Source organism: Dromaius novaehollandiae, chromosome 1, assembly GCF_036370855.1.
Source record: "Dromaius novaehollandiae isolate bDroNov1 chromosome 1, bDroNov1.hap1, whole genome shotgun sequence".
NCBI classification, from domain to species: Eukaryota; Metazoa; Chordata; class Aves; order Casuariiformes; family Dromaiidae; genus Dromaius; species Dromaius novaehollandiae.
Genome location: NC_088098.1, coordinates 114,620,978 through 114,648,886, shown reverse-complemented (window position 1 = coordinate 114,648,886; position 27,909 = coordinate 114,620,978). Strand labels below are relative to the sequence as shown.

The window sequence follows — 27,909 nt, the reverse complement described above, 5'->3', positions numbered from 1 at the left end:
AGTTACAACTTTTAGACATTGATCCAGCAGCATTTTTAAGCACAAGCTTAACTTTAAGGAAACAAGTAGTCCCACTCATACTAGTGGAAGCAATGAGACCATTCCTAGAAATATAAAAAATGAGGCTGTTTCCTCTTTTTAACTTTATATAGAAGAAGCATATGCATAGTCCAACCTGATGAATGTCCAGATTCATCATATTTTAGATATCTGTAAATGGCTTATGACAATTAGACCTTTACTGTCAGAAGTGCACGCTACTCCAAAGGTTTTTCTAATATGGATAATTCAGTTTTCTCTTTATACACATCTCAAGAGGCTAAGCCTTTTTTGGCTCACATTCATCTTGATTTTAAAGGCTTTTTCCTTTGTCATTTCTTAAGCTTACAGCTGTAAGTAACAACTAGGAGACTGGCTGAGGCAACGGTTGAGACGGAAAGGCAAAAATAAACCAGTCTTGCATATTTCACTTGAGGGAAGCAGTTATTTCTGACAAACAAGTCAAATACCATTGTAGATTTTTAATATTACCCTCTCTCAGCATAATAGACTGCATTTTTATGGGAACTTTTAAGGCTTTTGTGGAACACAGAACTTAGGCAAGAAGCATCCCTGAAACTAGGAAGATGGGGATGGTGACCGTTGTTATAGAATACGAAGAGACCATGGAGGAAACTCTGGGCTCCAAGAAACCATCTTTTTTCTTTACTCAACAGGGAGAATAATAAAAAAGAAGCTTTTGCAGACCTTTAAAATCCAAGCCTATTAAAACCTGTAAGATGGCCTCTATTCTGAAAAAATGGGGATGCTGCCCAGTCTCTTTCTTCCTCCAAATAACAAACGGCCTTGGATATATTCAGCTACATTCCAGCCTTCAGATGTGGATGCTACCACGAACAATGCATTCGCTTCCATATTATATTAAAACAGACTTCTTTTTATGCAGGTATAATAATGGAACAAACAATACAAAAACTTCTTTAAAAGTCTCATTTTTGCATTATCGGTTTGTGAGAATGCAGAGGACCCTGATCTTTCTTCTCTGAATTTTGGTTATGATGTTTCCTGCTGCAGCACATCAGTGATCTTTGCGTCATCAGAAAATCTTTCTTTCCTTTACTGTCATGCTGACAATGCTAAAACTGTTATACATTTAAATTTATTACCTATGGATTTATTATACCTGTAGAATATGAGGCATAAAATACATCTTACCTTCTACTGCAGATTCTATTCATGGTTTTGGGGTGAATTAAGCACTCTGTGGGTAGCTATTATTGTCCGATTTAATTTATGGTTTTACAAACAAGGAATGCAAAAGTTATCCTTCCCACTTTTGAGGACAGTTCCCATTTTTTGCTGACTTTGAGCCCTCTGTTCCTATTATTCTTTCTATTTCTCACTGCAGCTTCCAAAAAGTAATCAGGATTTGATCCTGTGGTTCAATGCCTTCTCTGTGTGAGTTTGCATTTATGGTCTGCTGTAGTTTGTACCTTCTGCAAGCTTTGTGCATTATCATCATGAGCCAGATCCTTACATGCTTCAGATTGGTGTAACTGTTCAGATTTCAGTGATGCTACAGCAGCTTACAAAAGCAGAGGTTCTAGCCATGAATTCTGAATATAACTGGAATGTTTCAAATATTTTTCATGGATTTAGTATTTTTTTTAATCTGAAGAGTGAAGTAGGATACACCTAATCCTCAAGGACACTGCTGTCTTATGGGTGGTTTGTATTTATTGGATTATCCCAGGTGCCATCGTTCTTTTAAGGATATCTCTATCGAAGAGGAGTTAGAATATCACTGTTTCCTGAAGAGGTCACTCCTTGACTGCTTGGCATGTAGACACAGACATTGCTGACTAATAGTATTGTCTCTAGGAAGCCAAAACAGGATGTATTTAAAGAGAATTACACTTATGAACATATATATGTTATATATATATGATCCTGATGTGCCAACTTCTTGTGTGTAAAACTACATGTTTTAGTAAAATTGCATTTGGCTAGCTGTTGTCATACAGTCATTTTTGTTAAGAATCCAACTTTTTTACAAGTAACAATATTTTCTGCTCTGAATAGAGCACATATCAGTCATTGTGTGATAATTGTCTGCAAATCCTGATTTTCATTGACGATCACTTTATAGTAACTAATGACATATAAACTTTTGCATAGGCTGTGAAACATCTTTGAGATTATTTATATTCATTACTACTTGTTTTTTTAATCAGTGTTGCGTTGCTAGCTGAGTATACAACCAAAAATAAGGGGCATTTGGAGAAGATTTTCACCAGAGAAACTGATTAAAAATGACCTTTTATAGCTTCCATTTTCCAGCTGATTTCCCTGAAGAGACTTTTGCTGGTCATCAACCAGTTACAATAATTACCTTTGGTAACCATAAACAGCTGAATGGAATTTTAAACTTGTGCTTTATCACAGGAAGAGAAATCATGAATGCAGTAGAGAGGGCTGTATCTTAGACAGATGGGAACAGATAAAACAAAGGAAGTGGGTAAGAATGTGCTTATTATATAGATTGTGCCTTGCATAGACATCTGGCTCCATCTTGGTCTCTGAAATTCAACCAGCTAAAGAAGTTAAAAAAAAAAAAAAAAAAAAAGAAGCAATGGTTAACTCAGAGCAGTTTCCCAATTCTATTCAATAGGTGATCCCACCAATTCTCATACTAGAACAAGAGAAGAACGGAAGCAGGGGTGTATAAAGGGGTGGTTTCCTTTGGAGGCAGCTATAATGTAAGGTATTTGCAGGACCGAGCTCAGTATTAGCTGTCCACATCAATGTAATTCCATTGGTTTTTATTGGAATTGCCTCAGGCTGGTAGCAGAGTCTAGGCAGCTCTCTTGTAAGTTTAAGTGAATTATATGACTGTATTGGTGCATTCTCAGTGAGTAAATTCCAGTACCTAACACTTTTGGTACAAGGATAAGCTGGGTGCCTAAGACCTATAGAGCCATGTTTTTCCAGCAGAACAGATTTTTAGTCCTTCAGCATCAACACATGGAAATAGAATTTTCTTATGCCCCTTTCCTCCCTCAGGACCCTAAATAAGTGTGCACAGACTGTGCTCTCATGAGACACTAAGGACAAAGTCCTGTGCTGGAACAGTTTTCAGAAGCTGGCCCTTTCTGGTATCTGAATAAGAACTTCAGAAAGAAGGTCTCTATCCTTGAGGGCTGAAGGTTACAACTGCTTGAATAGTGCATGTGATCTGTAAAATGGAAGAGCTCGCTTCTTCCTTACCTGTTATGAAAAACAGTTGCTAATCATATACTGGCTAATCCATTGTGCAATCCATTACAACAGGATAATTCTGGATAGATGCACTTCAACAAACACAGAGATGTCTTTTCTTCTGATTAGGTTAGTAATCTCTTGGATTAACTCCTGCAATCCATTTTTCTAAGGCTTTCATCGCTCTGAAAAGATAATTTTTCAGTTCAGAACTGAATATATTTGGCTTGCTTACAACTGGCACTGTCCAGTTATGATTATATGCCTGTGCTGTTCCAGCCCTTTGTTTTTCAGTTCCACATCTAGTGTCACCACATGAGGAGCTCTGCAGAATACAATTAGCAACTGTTGTGCTGCTGGCAAGGGTGACAATACTTGCAAGCTGCTTCCCAATTCCAAAGAGAAACTTTAAAAGAATGCTAAGAGATTGAAAACCCTCTGCCCCCAAAGTAGAGGTATAGCATGAAAAGTAGGCCATTGCTTGCAAACGGATCAGCTGGACTATTATGGCTTGTGCTTCTCCTAGCTGGCGACGAAATCTCTAGAAAATGTTTTCCACTTCAAAAATTATTCTTTAAACAGAAGTCTACGAGCCTTGAACTGTGTAGGAGGGAGCACAGCCTCCAAAGACTCAAGTGTCTGTAAAGAATAAGGGAGCTACATTTGTCACTTGCTAGACAGTTTGTTATTAACTGTGTCTTTTATTCGCATTAACAGCTCCTTGATTCCAGTAAGTCCTTCTCATGGCAAGAAGTCTCTGCGAGATGTCTATAATGCATTTCTCGGAAGGGGAGCTTTCATCTTCCATTTATTAGTCCTTGGCACCTACTCCCAAATCCCTGTGCTTGTTCTCTGTCTCTAGCCCCCGGACTTGAAGACTTTCAAGTATCTCAGATCTCAGGGTTTGAGGAGAAAGTCTGTGGCCATTTCCAATAATGGCCAGAACATAGTGGCACCATGGCAGAACATGGGGAGAGTCTCTGAAAACTGCAATTTCCTCCTGTGAACCCAGCACCTCCTGTGGACATGGCCTCCTAGCCTTAGCCAGAAGCCTCAATGACAGTAAAAGTGTCTTGTGCTACTCTTGTACCCAAAGTCCAGGCAGCCAAAACCCAGCACAAACAGTCCTGGTTTCCTCGTGCTGTTTGCTGCAGAGGAGACTTGCCACACTACTCACTCTTCCAGACTCCTGCTGCAACATCTTGTGAGACTTGGAAGTGAGGGAAAAGGCCTGGGGTCACCCACCACCTGAATAACAAAACTACAACATTAAGAGGACAGCACTGGGCTGCGTCATTTCTTTTCTGTCTGCAACATCCAACTGCCCTGCAGTTATTACATGAGTGATATGTATGAATTTTGTGCTGGATTTCAGTTTCCTTCTTCCAGCTTCTCTAAACTTGCAAATGGTTGGGTATTTTTGTATGCTTGTTTATCAGAACACAGGCTTGTTGCCTATTTTTTATATATATATATATATATACACACACACACATATGTATGTATATATACATATATGTATGTATGTGTGCATTTAGTGTATCGTTAGGAAAAAGAGGAACATGTTTATAGCTTTATAAGGGGTTATACGATCTCTACATTTTGAACCATAATAGAGTCATAGTTCCTGAAGTAGCTTTTTAAATTCATTTGTGTAGCCACAGCTTGAACAGCAAGATATGGTAAGTTTTGTCTTAACTTTCTCACCAGAATCTCTTGATTAAATTGGTCTGCCTGATATATCTAATGCTGTACACAGAGTATCATTTATGATTAGACTTGAAGGAGGAGCTCAAGATCATTTAAGTTCAAATCCTGATTCTGTCATTGAGTTATACTGGATTAGAAAAGCCATGTAAAGCCTTAGTTCCTTACAGACTGGGGAGCAGACCACCACTGCAACAGTATTGACAACATTTTTATGCTAATATCCTTTATGTCATGGGGATCACTACAAAGATGCTTGCATAGAGCACTGAAAATACAAGGCACAAGTTGTTCAGTTCAGCTTTTTTGGGAAGTTGAAAAACATTTAGCAATTGTAAGGATTTTTTTTCCTGCAGTTTATTAATACAAAGCACTTGTTTCTATTGCCAATTCTAGTGAACTAGCAAGCTGCTGAAGTGCTAATGAGTGTACAGTCTGAATAGTAATTCCAGTGCCACTGGCTGTGATGAGTAGGAACATTACTGAACATAGATGGTGCTGTCTTGACTCTTATCTCTGCCTCCAACTAGAATGAAGTCTACCCTGCTCTAAAAGATTTGTCATCTTGTTTAAATGAGTTCAGAAAGCTTTGCTTTGTTTTTTCTAATGAAAGCACCCTGCCACTGCTGAAAGCACCCTTATGTAAGACAGAGAAATGGGTAAATATTTGCTTCAACATCCTGAAGAAACCATGCTCAAGGAAGAGCAATTGAATTGTGACTAGAGCGATTCAAGGTACTGAGGCACATACAAGTGACTACTTTCAGATATGTGTCTTTGAGTCCTTTCGCAGTTGCAGAATTGTGATTACAGTAGATGGGACTCTTTGTCTTCCCCCTTTGCCAACTCCTCCTCTACCACTTCTGTCCCCCTTACTGATTGCTGTAAGAATTCAAGATGTAGGCATAAGGGCTCAAAGGACTTTGAAAGGCAAAGCCCTTGGTGCAGCTAACAGGGCCTGCATTCGTTCTTGTGTGCTAGTTCAGTAAAATAATGTTATTAAATACCCTCCTCCTGTTTCAGTCAATGGAATAGGAAACAGGAGGCAATAATGCAGGGCCCATTAGCACAGGGTGTCTGCTAGGTTATCGGAGGTCCACCATGAGCAGCAGGTCGGGCTGCCATCCTTTCAGGCCAGCAATGTCTATATTCCCCTAGGCTTCGAAAGGAAAAATTAAGCTTTATCCAGTGTAACGATTCCTGTCAAGTCACGCAGTGCGGACAACAGCAAGAGACCCATGCATATTTTGTTGCAACCATGAGGATTAAAAAGATGTTATACAACAGATGACATTTTGAAAATAGCAAACAGCTCCATCATCAGAGGCCCCAAGCACATATCTTTTCCCAAGGAAACAGGTAAGAACATGACATTACAAAAGACTAACCATTTCACCCCTTATAACCATAGTCTGAGGATGACCAGCAAAATGATCAGCATAAATGATCCGCAGAACAGCTATTCCCTCCCTCTTAAATACAACAAGCTACAATTCCTACTCACTTTCCTTGTGCTCCTCTGCATTTGTCACTCTTCTTAGTTGTTTTTGTTACTTGCTATTTCATCTTTATTCAAGTAAATAAGTGTATTAATTTGTGAATCCAGCTTATGAAGAAACTGAAGTGAATAGTCCATAGTCTTGTGTTTGTTTGCCTGTGATTTCCATAAGATGTTTTCCTATATAGAACTGTTTAGCAAAGAGGAGGAGTAAATGTAGTGATTTTCTTCCACACAGTCAAAATTCTCTGAAGGTCACAAATACCAGCTAAGCATCAATAATCACAACAGACACAGATAGAGGAACTTGAGGCCACTCACTCTCCATGCTGGATGCTGCAGGAAAAGGTGACAATTGGCTGTTTGCACTGTACATTTCTTGGGGAAAAAAAGCATCTCTGTCAGTTCATTACAATACAGTGGAAAAAAAACAAAAAAAAAGCCAGAAACCTTCCTACCACCCCTTCATTCTGTTCTTATCATAGGTATTAAATAACAAAGATAAACTAAGATAGTACATCATGTGTTGGGAAAACACAAGGTATAGCAGACTTTGTAAGGGAAAATGTACCCTGCCAGACAGAGCTGTTTTTTAGGCACTAATGCATCCTTCACCAACAGTTGCTGATCCACTGAAACTTTCATCTATCTATCTCCAACATAAGCTTTTAAAATCTCACTCAGCATTGAATGGCAGGGGCATTGTGACTGTGCTCAGAATAATTCTGTTTAAAACTGGAAAAAAAAGCATTCTGTTTGGAGCAGAAACTTGAAGGTCATTGAAACAGCAGTTCATTTCTTTAAGTGGGGGTATTCACCTGCTGCTTGTACATAGTTTTTTAATGTTAGCCTCTGTCATGACTTCAGGTTTTGCTTCCTTGTCATCAAATGTGACAGATGCTAGCACTTTCTATGAAGTTTACAGCACAGTATTATATACTGGTAAACAATCAACTTTATTAAAGAGGAGAGAATCTTTTATTTAGTATCTTCTAAGTATTTTCTACAAATATTTGATACAATTTAAAAATTCCAGGCCAAATTCTTAGCTCTAGACATGTATCCTTGAAGCAACATGAGAAAGAGCTTTAAGTCATATTCATGCTTCCCTGAATCCCAGGCCACTGGGTTTGTTGTAAGGCATAAAACAAAGTAATTTTGAAGTCTAAATCTTGGCTGCTACTAATTGCCCCCGACAAAATATGGAGACCTGTTGGGTTCCTGGAGTACATCACTTTCCCTGGCACTGAGATAATTGGCTACAGACCTCAATGTTTTTGAGATTCACAAGGTTTTTGAGATTTTGATATTTACAGATTCAGCATTTTTCTGTGTAATTGAAGGTTTGGGTGGTCATTTAAAGGATTCTATGGGAGGGTTGTGACAAATAACCAGGGACAGTGACACCAAATTTTAGTTTGGTAATAACCAACTGAAGTCTCCAGCTAGTTGTTCATCCCCTTACACATCTTCCTCACTGACTATCTTTCTGATATCGCTCACATAAACTTACCATTGTCCCCTAAGAACATATGCAAATATACATATTTGGATAAAATTCACAAATTAAAAAAACTGAAATTTTCTTCAACTCGAAGAAAAACAGAAGATTATTAGTTGATAAATCAATTTACCTAACAACTTTTCATTAGGTATTTAACTCACTTCAACAGCCTTTATATCATAGATCAATGTTTAATGGCTAATGCTTAATTCCAAAAGGAAATAAATGTCTAGTTTGGATTAACTCCTTGTATTTCTGATTTTGGTGTAGTCATATCATACCTCCTCAAGAGAAATGTAGATATTAATTCAGAATAGCCTTCAGAATGGCTATTTCATAACTCAGATTCTGAATTCTTATTTTCAATTGTGAACAATTTGGATTGTTTGGGAGGGAAGGGGTTTGGGAGAGAAAAAAAAATCAACCCAAGACCTCAAATGTTGTTACTGTTTGCTAAGCTTCACCAAGCACTACTGATTAGTTTGAGTTTATTAAATAAATGTTTCATTAAGGAAAGCAATAAAGCACACAAGTGCCTGTATTTTTAAATAGTGTTTATCAATCCTGAATGAAATTCAGCCTTTGAGCAGGTACATATTGTCAGCACAGGTTTATAAATCACTGTCTGGTGCTATACCAGAATGGATACAGCCTTCTTGACACACACCTTGCTCTTAGTAGAAGTAATTCCAAAGGTATCCCATTACTTTTCCTTCCTGTAGGTAAATGCTTGAAGTGTCGTAACACACGGTATGAACAGGGAAACGTTTGACTTGTAAATCATTAAAAAAAAAAAATCCACATATCTTGTCTGCTGCCTTGAGCTTTTCTGTATTCAAAATGTAGGCAAAGATTTCACTTAGTTATAGACAAGTCTATGAAAACAAAGAATGTACCTCTACCTGTAGTGTTATTCTAGTCTGTAGAATACAAACTGTATATTGTAGAGGTCATATCTATCTTAACATGGTAGATATAACAGTAGGGGCCATAAGGTATGTTCAGTCTGCTGCATAGGAATTGTGGCATTCATGTGCATTATGCTTTTTGTGAGCTTTATACAGCAACACACACGAATCTTTAGTACATTTATCATGTGACAGAGATTGGTAGTCCATGCTAAAAAGATCAACGCTGTCTAGTAACCTAGAAGCTTTGTGATAAATTCTCTTCTCCATCCAGACCTTCCCAATGTCAAAGATAGTGGCAGAAATCAGAAACCCTGAAAGAGATGATAAAGTGGCTACTGTGGAGTTCGCAGCAATGTGATCATAGACAGCATTTTTGAAAGAGAAAGCAAGCATGTACTTACTACGACACAGTCATTAACAGTGTAAGAGGAAATACATGCCAATGCTACAAGGGATTTAATGCTCGCTAATGGAGTGGTCAGGAAAAGACGTGGCACTTTGTCAAAGAAGGACAGAGTCTGATACTGAAAATCCATTTTAAATATTGCATTCAGCATTCAGGCCATCTTCAGAAAAAGATTTAGCAGAAAATCCAAAAATGGCAATGAAACTGAGTGTGAAAAATTTCCATTTAAAGGATGAAAGATTAACACTTTTTGACTGGTGGTGAGATAAGTAAGGGAAACATAATGGAATCAGAAATTAAAAATCTGGCCCAGCTAATAACAGAATCATTGGGAAGCCTTTCATTAACTTCAACAGAGGCAGGAGTATGCCCTTGGTCAGCTAATCCTACTTGTTCCTACTTGTGATGTAGGAAAAGAGAAGATACACTGTACTTCAGATAGCAAATATCATTTCACTGTACATTGCATTTAGTGTCTGTTCCCTGCCTCTGCACATTGAAACAAGGAACTAGAGGATAACAAGGGCGATATTTACATCTTTTCTAGGTACCACAGCAGACAGGGCAAGGCTCCTGACTGAGCCCCAAGCCCCAAAGTCTCGCAGAGCCAGGAGGAGCTCGGGGGCGGCTAGTACACACAAGCGGAGAATATCCCTCCATGGCATCATGGCATAACACGGCACAGGGCTGAATCGACGTCTTCCTGCCCCTCCCAACCGCAGCCAGGCATGTGCCCATCTCAGCCACCCCACGTCACACGTCTGGGCTCCTCTGGAGCTGCTCTGACGTCGGTCGCTCAGTCATATGCTGGGAAACATCTAGGCTTACCATTCCTCCTGCTCACACAGCTAAACAGCTGGAGTTCAGCAAGAAACATCCTCCATATGTATAAAACATATGCTGTTAATTGTTTTGAAGTGATTTCTCTAGAGGTAGTCTAGAGGTAAAGAAGTCTAAATGGTTGTCCTAAGCATGCATCTTTTTCTCTATTATAAATTTTCTTCTAGTGCTCTGCCAATGATAATTACTGTTTCTAAAGCGCTAATTAAGCTTCCGGAGAAAGAGATGCCTAATTATAGTGAGTTTCAAAACACTAGCACAATGGGAGTGGGATTTTCTCCTCAAATTTTACCTGAAGATTAGCACTTAGGGCTTATACACTTAACATAATTTTCTCAATCCTGCATGCTTTTCAAAATCATCTTCCAAAATCCACTTCTGAAAAAAAAAAAAAAAAGGTTTTGCCATCATATGATGCTGATAGAGAGTTTCATAACGAGTATTGTCATGGTTAGGACCTTAATTCTAATATATTTTTTAATATTTGCTAAGTGTTATTCTTCCTTTAAAATCTCTTTCTGAGAACTTGAAGCAGCTTTTGTGCCCCAGAAGGCCCTCACCTCACCCTGGCACAAACAAGGGAAATCACCTTGATTTCGTTCTCCCTCTTCTCGGCTTCCTAAAAATGTTCTCCCTAGCACTGGGAGTAGTGGAAAGAAGAGCATAGGGTAGGAGGTAAGCTGAGCGCATCTCCTTCCAGAAGATTGCTGCACTGTCAGAAGAGATAATAGGGCTGGAATAATGAACCGTCCCCGGACTCCGTCCTCTCTCCCGCGTGCCCTCCTTCACAGGGAAGGGGCTGCCCTGATCGGCCCCTGGAGCTGTGCCAGCCAGTTGCAGGAGGCTAGGATAGACCTGGCAGCACCCCCACAGTCCAGACTTCCTCACCCCCGGCTCACTCTGCAGGGGTGGGTTAAAGGCTAAAAATACAATGTTAGAGGATGAACTTTGTGAGGATGCCCCTGGCCCGCCTCGCTCCCAAGGAAAAAAGGTTTCCATGGGAGGACGCAGGTAAATCCTTGAGGTTAACATTGGCTTGAAAGCTACGAGTCCCTTTGCCTCAGGAATTATTTTTCAGCAGCATTAATTGGAAAATATACTTTCCTCTCTCCAAAGTGGGAAGAACCCAAGGGACCTTTAATCATTTCTTCAAAGGACTGTATTTGCGAAGTAATGACTTGGGCTGGGGAATTCTGGAGAGATTCAAAGGGCTGGTTCTCTGCTGACATAAAAAAGTAACAAGTACAAAAGTCTATAAGCTTGTTTGGTAAATCAGATTAGAATTCAAGCCTGCTATGCTGGTTTACTCAATACTGAAATGTGACTTGCTGGGAGAGTTATGAGGGAATCCCAGGGGGAAGAATCAATAACAAAAATGGAAGACAGGAAAGTAAATATTAACAAAAGTATTTCTAAGACAATCTGGCAAGGTGATAAAGATTAAGGCTGAGGTAATTAATTAAAAATAAAAACCTAGAGATGCCAAATTTCCTGGGAGTTACACACCAGAGCTGGATCTTCTGCATCTGGTAAGTTCTTCCCCTTAACTATTATTGCTATCTATTGGCAAAAACATATTACTTTTTCAAGGATTTGTTAAGGAACAAACTGTGGCCTGTGACTAAAGACACTGTCACCAGATGCAGTTCCTCTGAAATTGTCACCCACCTGGTCTGAGAAGCTAAATTTAACTGAAATTTCCTTTTATTCATTTAATTCAGGCTGTTACATTAATTGAGGGACACACACTGCAGGCTAGCTGCAAACATAAAGAAAAAGTTGCTTTTCTTTTTTGATGGTTCGGTTATGGTGCGCATAAAAATACTCAGCTATGGGTTGATAAAGCAACTGGCTTTCAAGTGATTTGGCTTGGTGGTTTGGGGTTTTGTTGTTGTTGGAGAAGAATAACTAAATCCTTAAAAAATAATTTCATTACATACTTCCCTGACAGCCTTCCCTTCTAAGCTGCCAGTATCAAGAAGCCCTTTATGAGCAGAAACACCTGTGGATTTTTCTCATTTTTGTGCGCATACTTCAATGTTTCAAAGTGCATTCCTTGACTTGTAGTTCATCAGAAAGTCAGAGCTAATTCCATTGTTTTGTGAGACCATAGGGTAAATATTTTGGCCTCTGGGCCCTGTGTCTATGGGAATTCTTGAACATAGTTAACTACGGCGGCATTTAAACATAGCTATTAAAAACCACTCCTGAAAAACACTTGAGAAAGTACTCTTGCCAGTCCGGCCACAGAGCAACTTTGACACTGAACAGCATGGGTGGACCTGGGGTGTTTTAGCTAGCTGCATGATCAGGCTCTACCTGCCCCCCAAAAAACAAACAAACGAACAGAAATATATATATATATACACACACGCACACATATATATGTATAGTTTCTGCGCTTATTCAGCTTACTCCTGTGTTCCTGCAAAGGACCATGCACATAGGGAGCCACGCGTGAAGAAACCAGACTTCGTTATCCTTACAGCCCCCAGCGCAGACGGTGTCTCCTGTTTACCAGAATGTGCCGTATTCGACGTTTTCACTGTGCCCTCGCGGCTACAAACAAAACACGCTCTTAATCCTAGCAGGGAAAAAAAAACAAAAAAAAAAAAACAAAAACAAAAAAAAACGGTCTCGAATATTGTGCCCGAGCACAAGAGGAGGGGAAAACACAAGCCGAGCCCGAGTCCCCAGGCCTCCCGGCACCGCGGCCGTCCCAGCCCACAAAGGGCGGCGGGAGCGCGCCGCCGCTCGGGGCCGCGCCGCGACGGGGCGGTCCCGCCGCAGCCGCCCACGGCGCCTCCGGGCGAGCCCGGGGGCGGCCCCGGCGCGGCGGGGGGCAGCGGCCCGGCCCCGCCGCCGCCCCCAGCTCCGGCCCCGGCCCGCCTCTGCGCCGCGACGGGGCGGGCGGCGGCGGCTCCGCGCCCGCCACCGGCATGGAGGCAGCGGGGTGGCGCGGCCGGGCCGAGGGGCTCCCCGCCTGCGGGGCGCTGCTGCTGCTGCTGCTCGCAGGTCAGCGGGGCCGGGGGGCGGCGGGGCCGGGGCCGGGGCGGGCGTGAGCGGGGCGGCGAGGGGCCGCCCGGCGCGGGGTTACGGCTGCCCCCCGGCTGGGGGGAAGCCGGGTGCGAGCTGAGCTTTTCAATACTGGCTGTGCTTAACTGGGACTTGGAGCCGCGACGATGCTGTGACAGAAGCGTATGGACAGATATAGACGTGTAGGGACCTCTGACCATCCCCTAAAAATACTTTTTTTTTTTTTTTTTGGTGAAGTCTTTCATAGCTGTGCTGCCACAAATGCAGATGGGTAACCGCATTTTTAGCACTCCACCGCAAACGTGGCTTTGGGAGGGAAGATCTGTGTGACTTGGTTGATTTCGAAATAAAATTTCCCCGTGGTTTTCTTTTGTGACTTTGCAGTTCGGAACAGGGGAGCCACCAGGGTGAACAACTACTTCCAAAAAACTTTAATGTAGGCAAGGCAGCCCAGAAGAGACAGGCAGTGTCAACTTAGAATAAGTCTAGATGCAGATCCGTGTGACTAATTTGTACTGTGTTGTTTTTGCTAAAAGCTACTGAAGCTCCAGCTGAGGGACGAGTGCTGTGCAGCCTTACTGTGGGACTTCAGGGAATGCATAAAGTTAAATACATACTTAAGTACTTCTTGAACCAGAGCCTGAATCAATAATGTCAGAATTGCCAGTACTGGGAGCCAACAAGTTTCTGTGGTTTATACCCAGTACTTGGGAACTAAATTCAGTATCAGCTGATAGCTTTGGTGTCTCTGGGGGGAAGAGAAGCTTTTCAGTGTTGTTGATGATTTAAGATATTGAAAATAAACACAGACTACTTGAATTAGAAGAGTGTGTACAGGCTATTTCAGCAGACGTCTCTTGAGCAGGATACGCTGTGTTTAAATCCATCTCCGACCGCGAAGAAACAAAACCATCATCCTTTGGGAGAAATACTCTGAGGATTTTTTTTAGCCCCTCACGCCAGTGTCTCATTATCAGGAAGATGTGACTGCTCAGGTGCTTGCACGTGCAGGCCTCCAATTTCTCTGATACCTCCAGGTTTTGTGAGCAAGCAGGAATTTAACTTGCATGTGGCTGCTGCACTTCTTGTGTAGTACCAGTACTTGCCTATCATTTTAGAGGCGTATCTGAAGACATAAGCCCTTGTTGCAGAAGCATAACAGTGCAAAAGTCTGAAACTGCTGGCATCCTGTACAGGCCACGGTCCCACATCGCAATTTCTTCACAGCAGATCTGATTCAAGAAGTTACTGTCCCCCTTTCTCCTTTTGGACATCACTGTCACTTCGGTTGTTCATGTGGCTGTTCTCTAAACCAGATGGGTGAATCATTCCACTTTTTTGTGCATGTGCATTCCTTTAAAAAGGGGGTAAGCACACAGACCTCAGCAGTGTGAGCTGATCTGTGTGCTGCCTTGCGCACCTTGCTCTTCTCCGTGGGTTTCTTGCTCTCACCCTTGCATTTATGCTTGTTCTCACAAGACCAAACGTGAGCAGATTCAGGGAGCTGACCTGGTAAAATGTAACCAGCGAAATTCAGGTGAGGAGTTTAGGAGGGATCAGCAGCCTGAGCAGTTCCCCCTGCAGTCACACACAAAGGCGCCTCAGTGCAAGGCAGAGGTGGCAACTTGTGGTCAGAGATGGGCGAGAGCATGACCACGGCAGCAGGCTGCAAGGAGGTGGGATTGCCTGAGTCCCACCTCGGAGCACAGGCACACAGAAAGCTGGATCAGCACAGCCAAAAGGCAGTAAATGTAGCGGAGGTAGAAAGAAATGGAGGTAAAAGCTATGGGTAGAGCAGGAGCCCCTTGGTGTGATCTGCTGTCAAGGGACCACAGTCCATAGGAAACGCAGAAGCAGTTTGCTGTCTTTGGTTTTACATTGTCAAAGTGTTTGTGTGACTGAAGAGGGTTTGGGTTTTTGGGTTTTTTTTTTGATGTTACTGAGGGTCATGGTGCGCAGGGCTGAGAGTCCATGGGGGTTCATCCAAGCGGCAGCCGAGTTTCTGCTAGTGAGGAAAGAGGGCGTAATTGGAGCGGAGATGGCCCTGGAGTGGAGATGGCCCTGGAGTGGAGATGGCCCTGGAGCGAGCTGCAGGACATGTGGAGCTCGCAGGGACGCTCTCACAGTATGGCCTTTCAGGAGAGAGGTACCGCGTTGTTTGCTTGGAACTGGGTTTTGACTTTGAAAACACCAAGCAGCAACAGTTGTGCCATGGGAGGTTGATAACTTTAAATTAATTTCTCACTGTAGTAAAAGCATATGTGCTCTTTACATTTCTCAACCGGGAAGGACAGGTTTATTATTATTTCACAGTTTGAGTTGTTTGTCGGCCCCAAAAGGCATTGCTACTGAAAACAGTTGCAGGCCCCACTAGGCAGAAAAGCCTTCGACGCCGTGGCGGGGCAGCACGGGCCGAGCAGGCGCTGTGGCAGGGCCAGGTGAGAGGGGTCCCGCAGTGCCGCCGTGGCCCCTGCGTGCTGGTTTGGGGCGAGGGGAGACGGCGCCAGCTGGCAGCGGGGAAGGCAGCCCCAGGCAGCTCTCATTTACACCCAGCACTGAGACCAGGCAGCGAACCGAACCAGGGATGTAGCTGGTTTCCAGGCAGCTTCGTTCTCCAGTTTCTCTACCCTGCAGCTCAGTAGAACAGTCTGCCTGGCCTCCGGTTTTTGTTTGCACTCTGTTGAATATACAAAGATAAGCCATGGTGCCTTGACATTTTGAAATGATTTTTTTTTTTTTTAATTTTAGATGATTAAATTGGAGAAGGAACTGATACAGCCCACTACAAAATACCCATACACAAATCACCCAAATCTGTACCTCTTAGTGAATTTTTGAATGAGGGGGAATTGACTGCCATTCGGATTACAGGGTCGGGTCGAGCCTCGAGTGAAGTCCTGTGATTGTGTAAAACTGTTAGACTGCATTTTCTTTAAAGCTGTGCTGCACAGTATTTCATTGTTGTTGCTGTTTGACCGCATGAATGTAATTTTTTTTGGCAGAAGATTGTCTGGCTCAATGCGATAATGACTGCAAAGCTTACTGCTGCGATGGGACTACTCCCTACTGCTGCTCGTATTATGCCTACATCGGGAATGTCCTTTCGTAAGTATATGTGCTCTTTAGAGGAAACTGATTCCCTGTGTTCATGAACTTGAGGTAAAACCAGGTTTCTGAAAAATGTGTTTTGCCAATAAGTGGTGGCAGTATTTGGTTTGGTTTGGGGTTTGTTTGCCTTTTTATGTTTTTCACCTTGCTAGTAACAAATATTGGTAGTCCTGTAGTCCCATGTTTCATCTTTTTAAAGCATGTTTATATCAGGTATGTGCTAAAATTGAGGCTGTGTCCTTAATTGCGTACACTGATATGTAGTATCTTTAGAGCTTATTTCCCCAGACTGAGAACTTTGTTTCAAGCTCTTCAAATCAAAAGGGCTATGAATGGAAATCTTGTATTTCTTTGTTGAAAGATTGTTGTTGAAAGAAATTTCTTTGTTACAATACTTCAGTCAAACAACTATTCAAATGACCTGGATTTGATTTTTTTTCCCCTTTGAGTGCTCTTTGTTTTCTTTTTATTGACTTTTTTGGTTTTTTTTAAATGATCTCCTGGCTTTTTGTGGAATTTATTGAATGTATTCTGTGTGAGGGTAATCTGGTCCTTTAACACTGTTGTATGAATAGCATGTTGTACAGTGTTTAACAACAACAACAAGAAAAAAAGCACAGCAGGTGAAACAGGGTGGGTATGAATATTTCCTCTACAGAGGGAAAAATTGGAGTATACCATTCATTAAATACATAGGCTCCAGTGGAGCTGTTAACTTAGCTCTGCTTCAGTGTTCTCTTCAGAGAAGCCTAGGGTGCCTGCCAGCATGTGGTTAATTTAAGTGACAACCCATAAGTATTACATTCATGTGCGAGGATAAACCTAAACAGAACATGCAGTGTTATTCTTCAAGACAGGGCACCTTACCATCTGTTTTGCCAAGCCCATCAGTAATTTCCTTAGCCTTTAGCATGCAGTCAGTGACGTATTTTTGTTTTGTATTCTTGACTAAAAGCAGAGCAGGAAAAAGAAATATGTCATATGGACTGCTCGGTGCTTGGGGAGGAGTGAGTGGGAAGGTGGTGGTTGCTTTTTCTAGAAGAGGCTCCTCTGTTGCAGGCTTTGTTTTAGCCGCGGTACCTGGGGAACATGTTAGTCTTCCCTTCAGCATATTTTATAGCACTTTGAAGGAGCAGGCATAGTGATGGTATTTTAATACAGAATTGATCCACAGCTTTTAAAGCAGATCAGACACTTCCTGGGCTAAAGTAAATAAAATGGTGATAGAGCATCAGAATCCTTCATCCCTCTGGAAATAAAAGAGCATATATTTAAGATTGCCTGTTACTGTTGGAGAATAACAAGTGATTCTTGCTCTCGCCTAGGGAATGTCTGCTTTTTTTCTTTTTTTTTTTTCCTCATTCCAAGATTGCTTTCCCATTTAGATGCATGGAAAGAGGTGCTGTTTTTTGAATACCTTATTCCAGCTCATATGTGCTTAGGAATGTTGGACATGATACCATAAGATATCCCATTATAAGAAGAAGGCTTCCTATAAAGCAACAAAGCAAGCAGTTTCTTCTCTCACTTCCACATGAACATCCTTGGCATTTGTCTAGCCTCATGTCAGAGCTGTGCTTTGGAAAGGATCAGCCAGGGGATTTTTTACAGTAACCACTGAAATGTTCAAATCACAACTTCAGCATCAGGTTCTTGCTTAGTCTCTTGTATGTTTATTTAACAGCCATTGAATTTGGGCTGGGGTGTGAGTGATGCTGGAACACTGGAAAGATTTGTGTGTATTTGGATGACTTTGAACACTGGAGTGGCTCTCTACAAGTGCTTGTTTGTCACAGCGTATCTTGAAGAGGACATTTGATTCTTCTCATTTTTTATGGTTAAGTACTCCAATTTATAGCCTCAAAGGCCAGTCAGGAGTCATTATTCTCCTGTGACCTGACATTTTGCATGATCAAGCCATAGAATTTTTTCCCCTAGAAGCTGTATTGGGTGTGTCTTCTACAAACATGTGTAATCTCATTTTGTTCAGGCATTCAGGCATTAATGAGTTGACCATCTGCCCTGGTAAGCTGTTCTTCAGTTTATTTTCCTCACACTGCCAGGAAATTTCATCTATAATGAATCTGAAATTCTTAATGTCAGGTCTTAGTTTATCTGTGAGTTTGAAATGTGGCCCTAAGTAGTCATCATGACAGCCCTCAACCTTATCACTGAGTTGGGTGAACTCTGTCAGCTTCACATGTAAGATTTGCTTTGTTTTGCTTGGCCCTGCCCATGGGTCAACTCTTCAGCTTTCCTTTGAGCTCCCTCTAGTATTTTCACTTCTTTCTGAAAGTGGGGCTAGCAGGGCTGAGCACAGGACTTTGGCAGGGGTCTTACTAGGATTATTTTTCTCCGTATCTTTGTTTGAGTATCTATTTTGAAGCAGTTATCTATGACAGTCACAGAAAATAGCGCTGGAACAAATTCTAAGTTCATTTGTAAGTCTCTATCTACATCACTGTTTCCAAAGCATGTCTGCCACTTCAAGCTTGCTGATTGTTCTTTGTTAGGGGTACTACCTTGCATTTAGTTGTATTACAAGGCACTTTTGTCGATTGTGACTTTAACTATGCCACTTAGATTGCTCCATAACAATAACTTTCTCTTTTTATTATTTTCACCATGTTGGTCTTTGTTTTATGTGCAAACTTTACGAGAGAAAGTTTCTTTTCATTTCCTCATCCCAAATAACAAACCTATGAAACTGCATTAGAAGAAGTGATCCCTGGGACCTGGAAATCCGCACTAGTGACATACCTGCTTGCTGATGTCTTTCTGTGAACAACTGAGTTTTCTGTTTTAAGAAATCATCACCTTTTTACGACACTAGGGAATTTTTTTCTTTAGTCACATGAGGTTTTCAGCAAACATGCTCCAAGCTGTGTACATCTGTGAAGTGATCAGATGCGAGTGAGCGGCTCATTCTAATATTAGGATTTAGAGGCCTGTAAGAGATGCTCCCCTAACCCCATCTTTAGTTGGACTAGTTAAAGATATACTCTGTAAGCATTCAAAGTGTGTGTTTGAGTCATCTATAATCCCATAAGCATCTCTAATGTAAAGTAACACATCCTTCCTTCCTTCTCCTCTTGCTCCCTTTTTTCAGGATACCCTTTCAGAGCAAGTTGTTACAACACTAAGGTTCTAGTTGTATTTCCCTTCCCACTAGTTTTCAATAGTTCCAGCCTGTCATTATTTCCTCTGATGCATATGCATTTCCTCTTGTTTATTTGCTAGGCCTCTAGTGCTCAATAGAAAAAATGCTTTTCCTTGGACAAATTACAGATTTATGTTTGGATTTGTGCAACGTAATAGAGCTGTTTCTATGGAACAAATGAAAAGGTACAGAGATGCTGGGGTGGTCAAACAATTCCTTCTGTCCAGCTTTTCACTCCCCTTCAAAAGAAAGCTTGATGGCACCCTTTGCAGCTTTGCCGCATGATCCCAGCGCTTTGAGTGAACAGACTTAAATTCCCCTCCTCCTCAGAAGCTGCTTTCTAAGCTACTGAGTCATTCGTGATTGACCTTTCATCAATTGCCCTGTGCTACATCTGCCTCAGTAGCTTGCTACCAAAGTAGGGACCGAGAGAAGTGCACTCCTCTGTTCAGAGCAGATGCCCCCATGTTGCCCACAGCAAAAGTATCTCAGTAGCTAACCAGCCAGCATGGTTTTGCCTTCTGTCATTCAGTGGAGTTGGAGATGCTCTGGTTATTCTGCCGTCAGCGCCAGCGTGGAGTCCTAGAGCTCCTCAGCAGTGGGAGTCGGTACAAAAGGGTTTCCTTCTCCAGATCCCAAATTTGTGTGCATGCTTGTGATAGTGCTCTTTGTATTTGGTTGTGCCTTTATTTTGGCCCGTGTGCACCTTTTAAACTGCAGGGAGCTCTCTGGGAGGGGATATCAGTAGTTGCGTGCTGTCAAGGGCAGTTCTGGATGCCAACTTGTCCTTTTCATATTTGCTTGCAGCTGTGAGTTGATGTAAAATCCTCCCAGATCTAGGTGAATAATGAAGAGGAGAGGGCAAAGTAAACAAACTGTTCTTTTACATGAATACTGGTGGACCACTTGAATATTCAGCAGAAGTGAAGGGACACAGATTTGGTCCACAGTATTTAGGAAAACTCATTAATAGATGTTCCGCCATAGTGTGATTGGTCTGTATCTTCCTGGATGACACTTTAAGGGGAAGAAACTGGAACACTGGCCTGAACAGAAGAAAGCTGAGATGCAGTGATGATACGTTATGTTGCAAAGTGTACAAAGTTTCTTGGTAAATGTCTTCAGAGTAGGGATAACTTTCATTAAAAAAAAAATACAACATATGATTCCAGGAACTTCAAAAGTAAATGGAGGAGAAAGTAAATAAAAACTTCAGAGAACTGTGATCTCATTACAGATAGCGAATGGGGATTTGCAAGGGAGTAGATGGAACAAATGTTACCAAAGATAATGAGGAGTCAACAGACTGGTGACTGGTGCAACATTGGGTGTTATTTACTTGAACTTAATGTATGTTGGAGGGGGCGAGATTTTTTTTTTTTTTTTTTTTTTTTTTTTTTTTTTTTGCCTAGGGGTTGCACAATGTGGCCAGGAAGGAAGGAAGGCAGACAGAGAGAATGGGAGGAAAAGAGGCAGAGAATATGCTTAGCGTAAAAATTGTGTGCATGCGCCAGCCTTCAAAACTGGAAGAAAAAGGCATGTGCAATATATCCAAGTGTGGCATTTGAAGTGAAGTACTTTATATCCAAGAGTGCTCTGAAGAAAGCAGCTGACCTTGAAGAATGCCATTTTCAAAAAATAAAGAATCCCCCTTTAGCTGATTCGCTTGATATGCGAATATGGGATTGAGGGTGAGTATGGAGGAGGAGTGCACCAAAGAACAGAATTAACATTTAAAAAGTTAAGAATATGGAGATGTAATCTCTGTAGTTCATAGTGAATAAAAGATCAGGAAGCTTAGCATTCACTATAAATTCCAAATAATTAAAATTAGACATTTTCAGGCATCCCACAGTAAATATGCGAAGCAACATATGGATTGGGGATGGTTCTATGTCTGCACTTCAACTGTCTGGTACTCTGCTTAAAATAAAATTGGGTTCCTTTTCATCAATGCAGTGTTCAAAATTTCACATGATTGAAGCACTTTTGGACAATATGCATAACTGCAGTTTACCTGACAGTTACCGTTTCATGCCTATGGGTCTGGGACTTCTGAGGAGATACCAGGAGGTAAGCCAGAGGCCTGATTCAATGAATATTTTTTCCATTTGTCTTGAATTGTGGCTTTTGGTCATGCGAGTCTCCTTGAATAAGCACACAGAGCACACTCTGAACTGCGAGAGGTGATGGAGGCAGAGCCTGAGCTGCGCGTTGGGGGCTGGCTATCAGTCTGCGACCGATAAGGAGAAAACTCTGATGATTGGACTAAAATAATTTCCCTTTCACTCTGGGAAAGAGGTGGATAGAAGTTCAGCTTTTTAATCTTTAGTCTTCAACATCTGGAGTACCTGCAGAAGTGTGCTATTCGTGCCTCAGCCTGGGAAAACCTCTGCAGGAGAGGTATCCGACTCGCTCTCTGCAGAGGATTGATTAATTGCAGTCTGCCGTAAGCTTAGAGAAAGATCTAGGGCCACGTTTTCATTATAAGATCTGCTGGAGAGAGAACTGATATGCGAAATGTGACCTTTGCAAAGTGATTGAACTTACAGTTGTTTTTTGTTCCATGCCTATTGTTCCATTGCATATCCTTTGCCGGGGAATGTGTGATCAGATTTATGACTAGGGCAGTATCTGCTTTTGGTGGTGGCTGCAGAGGAAACCTTTGTCAGTGCCAGAATTAAAACACAGAGCGTTCCTTCTTTAGCCCTGCGTGTTTTTATTTCTGACCCTGTGTTGTGACAAGCTGTATGTTGGCTGTTAAGTAGAACAGCCAGCTCAAAATGGAGAAAAAAAACCCTGTGTTGCTTGCCAGTGGTAATGGTGACTATAAAAAGATAGCTCCCTCTTCAAATTCCTGCCTCCTATTTGAATTTAAAAGCCGAAGCTGGGATTTTTTGGGTGGCTGACTAACTATTTTGAAATGTTTGGGACTGATGGGACTTTTTTTCACATTTGGGAACCATGGCTTTTAATATTTAGAAACTAGAATCTTTCTTATGAAAACCGGAAGTCTTTATAAGCATGTGAGGCCTGTTGTTCATAAAAGAAAAAGCTAGCATGTTTTTTTTGCTAAAATCTGAGTTGTTGATGTCTCTGTGGATCATCTGATCATCTGTTTTTCATCATTTGGAAGACTGTTAAAATTTGGCCTGAGAATGGAAGCATTAGGGTATAAATCACTGTGAAATGCTCTCTGTGGTTTACAGAAGACTCACGGTAAGGGGTGGGGAAATAAACATTCATAAGGGACTCAGTGAAATCACCTTGTTTATACTCAACTGTCTTGAAAAGATTATTCAGTAAAAAAGAGAGATAATTTTGTATTTATCGCTTGCAATGGTCTACTTCAGTAGCTGGTAAGATTTTCCCATGTGGTTTGGTCGCACGAAAGATAAAAGTTTTCTTGCCGTGGAGTAAAGATTGGCATAACGACTGAGTCTGGGGATTATGTTGATCATAAGATGACTGTCCTTTCTTCATATGAACTATGCATCCTGTCTGTTACTTACCCACTTCCCCTCCTTTTTCTTTTTTGAGTGGGAGAAGGCCTATATGTGTATATCTATGTATGTGTGTGTGTTAGCGTGTGTGTGTGTATGTGTGTGTGTGTGTAACTTCAGGGTTGTAAGTAGACTCAGTCCTGATCCTGTTGAAATCAATTAACTAATTACTTCAGTGGGGATTTCATGCACCGGCTCTAATGGGATGGTTTGTAAGCTGAAGGACCTTGCTGAATGCAAGTTTTAGAGCAACAATTTCTTTCCTTTTTCTTTCTTTCTTTTTTAAATCACCATGGTACCTTTCATGCTTGCTGCCACCTTATGCTCTCCTGTTTCCAGTTCGAGTGCAGCTTACTGAGGTGCATCACTCTTGGGGATGAGGAGATGCCAAGGACAAATCCCATCTCAGCTGACTCCTCTGCTCCTTGCAGTAGCTCCCTGCATTTCTTGGCTGCATACACACCGTCCCTGCTGCCAGCTGGTGAATTTCTGTTTTATTGACTAATTCTGAGATTTCACTGAGCTTGCAGGATTCTCAGAGGACTAGTCTATTGCATTTTGTACTGATTGCTGTGTAATAAGGAATATTACAGTAACTCAGAGCAGGGTTATTAGTGAAGGTACTTTGGGGTCAAAAGCTGTGCAAGAGGGCCGTTTCATGCTTGCACTGTGTAATTGCAGCCAGTCCAAAACCTGTAGCACTAATTCAATATTTGAACAATATCTTCCTAGAAAGATAAACTCTCGTTCTAATCATAATGGGCCTCCTTAAGAGGCAGAAACAAAGTTTGGAGTATATAAGTGATTTATTAAAAATTAAAGAAAATGAACTATTAATTCACAGGGCAACTACAAGTTCCCTTGAGATTTATAACCACAAGTAGATAGAAATTCCACAGTAGTTAATATCATCTTTAGAAATTCAGTGAAATTTTCTTAATGATTTTTCTCTATTAAAAAACAAAAAGTTGTGACATTTACTTTCTGGATCATTCACACTTTCAAAAAGACTACCTTTTTTCCTGTAATGATTTATTTGTGTAGAATATGAGATTTGCCCTGGGACTTATTCTGTACATAAGTATTTAGTATGGAGTGGTGGGCCACTAATACTACAAACCGTGCTGGCATGTTTCATCCTAGTATCTCCCTCTGATGGCTCATTCGCACACAGAAGAGATTTTTACCGCCCTCAGTAAATGGAGTTATTCCTTGTGTTCACGAGGGAGGCCTGGTTTAATGCTGAGCGTTCCAGCTTCTCTCTTTATTGAGGACCATGGTACAGTTTGTTACAAGCACAAGAGGTACTAAAGGTCTACAGCTATTGCTGAGGCATTTGTTCCTCCTCCAGGACGCAGTGAGCCTGACTTTTCAGTGTCTCGTGCCCTTGTTACACTACTACTCAAGTACAGAGGGACTGTATAAACCATCTCTACCTCAGTCCTTCAAACAGTCCACAGGCAAGATGATCTTTCTCTATTAAAAAACAAAAAGTTGTCTAATGAGGGTATAATCAGGGTACTGCTGCCAGGTACCTCTTTTCAGCTGCTAAACAGGGCATCAGTGTTAGTATACTATGAGTAACATACGAAATGCAGTCCAAAATGTGTGCGCTGATGCCTTCATGTAAGCTGCAGCCTTAATCTGTGCTGCCCTGTATTGCCTGGCCCAGCCCTGCTGCCCTGGTGCCTGTGTGTTTGTTTTTTTTCCCTTCCAGCAGCAGGGTGAGAGAGGATCAGGAGATCTACGGTGCCTTTTCCTTTTCTTGCCTTCCTCCACCACTGGTGCTCCTTCCTCCTCCCCAGGAAAAGGAACAGAATAGAAATAATCCTTTGGGATGTCGGGAGACTGTAGCCGTGGAGAGCCCTGTTCCTTCATGGAGGGAGCGGTACCAGCTCCCCCAGCAGGCGTCTCCCACTGCAGCCTCCTCCGGAGGCAAACACCCCCAGGAGCCCTCTGAGTAAGGTACCATGGGCTGGGAGGACAGGAGGGCTAGCAAGGAGGGGAAGGCAGGGGATTGCAGCTGCTGCCTATAACCTTTTAATCATGTGTACACACACACATATTCACACACACAAATATCTGTATGTGTACATATATGTGTGTATATCCATATATATATATGCATATATATACACCCATACCTGATATTTATTATTTTATAATCTTTTTGCTTTTGAAACTCTCCCATTTTCTTACAAGACTGAAACCCTCTAGAGTAATTGCTGGTGTTACAGCCCTTTTTTGGTATCGATACTGTTGAAATGTCAAATTGGTGGCACCCATAAGCAGCAGCCAGTGATAAGCGTTCAAGGCTGGCTGACGCCTGTGAGTCCCCCTGGCCTTGAGCCCTCAATGCCAGCATCTGTGACTTTGGGCTGGGTGTGAGTGGGGAGAAGGGAAGAACACTGCAGGGCTCTTGTTCCCGTGTCCTACACCTTTCCCTCACTGCCTCTGCAATAGGTCACTAAGTATGGGGTGGAAGGGAAACAGAAATTTTCTAGTAATAGACAGAGGAGAATTCAGGGACAGAAGACAAGCTTTGGAGAGACCCAAAATTAATTACTTACTTAAAAGTAGCACTGATAATATGATAGTGTTTAAACAATACATGACAGCAGCTCTTAATTCTTTTGTTGGGATCAAATCCTTCAGCAAGTCCCTGAGCTTTAGGGCCTCTCTTCATCTTCTGCTTTGGAAATGTAAACCAAGGGGAGAGGAAATAAGCAGCCAGCATAAATTCAACACTTACTTTTCATTGCTGGGACTAAAGCAACTGTGATAGCATTTTGTTGAAACCTTGTTGAAATATATCTCTTGGAATCTTCAAGATTTTCCTGGAAGAATAACAAGATTTTTGTTAGTGTGATGTTTTGTCTAAAAGCATCTGCTGTTATGTAACCATCTTTGCTTTCCACTTGTAGAGCATATTATGATCCAAGGGTTTCAAAACATCAGTTGTCAGTTACTTCAGTCTTATTCTCATAAAGTCCTGTCAGGCAAAAAAATGGTGCCTGGGGATTACCTGTCTGCTATCCAAATAGTGTGCACTCTTGCTGGTGATGGGCTAGTCAATTCTGCATGCAGTATAAACTATCATGAATAATGATAGATTATTTGGGTTATAGGCAGGATTTTGACTACCTGAAGCCAGAGTCTGACATCCAAATACGGACATTGAATATGCCATGGATCAGCGCATTCAGATGGAAATGTCTTGGGACAGAGGGTTTCACCTTCCCTGTGAGGGTTTTTTGTGCTGTGTCCGGCACAAAGCCTCCCTCAGTTGTGAATGACATGTCTTGGCGTTAATCTAAGTAACTAGTAACCTTCCCATAAACCTATTAGGTCAGAGCATCTCACATGCAAATTTGTTGTCCTCTTTTAAGACAACAGTCATTTTTTCCTGCCCTTGTGTTTGCTGAAACTGTACCCTGAGACAGGGCTTCTCCTGCACTGCAGTGTGCTGAGTGGCTCTGCTCTGTGGTGCTCATCTCCAAGGAATGCAGTGAAACTGTGTCCAATGACACCTAATATTTTTACAGGCCTGGAAGCTAATATTCAGTCAACTGTAGTTACCCTGTGTTTGGCTTGGAAATAGATGGCCTATTTACATAAACTGAAATTATGAAAATGGATTACAGAATCACCAATCTGCTTAGCTTGCATTGGCTTCCTCCCCTGGCTCCTTATAGAGATAATTTCATATCAAATTCCCCTGGAGAACGAAAGAATGAAACTTCAAGGGGATGGGGGATTGATGAAAAGTTATGGCCCTCATTTCTGTTTTTAACAACACAAAAATTGTCTTAAATAAAGCTCAATGTATCTTTTTGCTTGAGCCTTCATGATTCTTGAATGAAACTTAATGATTGATCTTGCGTATTTCCAGAAATGTAATAAAGTGTCAGCTTGACGATAATGCTTTCAAAGCTGCTATGTGGCAGTTATACTGTAAACACTGTGGCATATGTCTGCTGTATGTTTCAAATAATATGCTGCATTCAGATAAGATAATATGCTGAAATTAAGAGGGAAGCCATGGTAATTAACATCTATATTTGGCAAGTTTACATTGTTGCTATCTTCTGATATAAACTTACTTTGCATTAAAATTCTAGGTCAAAAAAGGAAGCTTGCCCTGCTTTCTCCTCACAGCCTGCCCCAATCGTTCTTTTTTCCCCAAAATGTGTGTGACGCAACTTGATCAGTTCATGCAACGGGTTATCCAGCATGGTTGCCTGTGCGAGCCAGGGAATGGGTTTGATGACCTAGGAAGGTCCTTTAGCACTAGCCACAGAAGTAAGCATTTATTTCATTTTAGGTCCGGCCTATTCCACTGCTTTGAAGCTGTAGGCAAGCAGGTAGTTAGGGGTCTCTCTCTGGTCTTCCCCTGAAGTCAGAAGCTCCCACCAGCTATTTTCAAGCTAACCTCCAGGGTGGTGTTTGTGTAGCAGACTGTGCTCAGGGTTGTTTACCCAGCAGACAGAACCATCTCCGAATGTGGACTGGCCCGGGCATTGCTAGGTAAACAGCCCAATTTTATATCACTCTGATTTAGCAAGCTATAAAGCAACTTTGGTTTTGTTTTGGAGCCATGCTTCCTTGTTTAAGGAAGGAGTTTGGGTTTTTTCCTCCTCCAAGGGAGGTTTTGCTCAGCATATCTATGAGTAATTAGCCAAAGGGATGCTACAGGGATGCATCTGAGGAAGCTGCGATCCTCCCCAAAGCGCTGGGAAGCTGTCCTGTGGGATCTCACTCGGGCAGCTGGGAACAGGAAGCTGCAGAGAGACTACTGTTATTCTAAGCTGAAGAACTCTCTGTGGGCTCTGGGCTGAGAGGTTTTTAGATTGTCTGGTATTTTAATGAGTTTAGAAAAATACCATCGATCGTGTATCTCCTTGTGATTTGAAATCTGGCTGAGGTTACAATAAGGTACTTCTGAAATGGCATCAATTAAGTTTCTGTATAGTTTTGT

The 27,909-nt window shown here is 41.7% G+C and overlaps 1 protein-coding gene across 1 annotated transcript in view; it reads left to right on the top strand.

The window, feature by feature from the left end:
- Positions 1-12,877: 12,877 nt before the first annotated feature.
- The window catches only part of CYYR1 (cysteine and tyrosine rich 1), a 57,683-nt gene continuing 42,651 nt past the window's right edge, over positions 12,878-27,909 (top strand). Inside the window, exons 1-2 of the mRNA XM_064523726.1 lie at positions 12,878-13,139; positions 16,163-16,265. Coding sequence (XP_064379796.1) covers positions 13,064-13,139; positions 16,163-16,265 — 179 coding nt within the window. The 5' untranslated portion in view covers positions 12,878-13,063. The remainder of the gene's footprint in view (positions 13,140-16,162; positions 16,266-27,909) is intronic.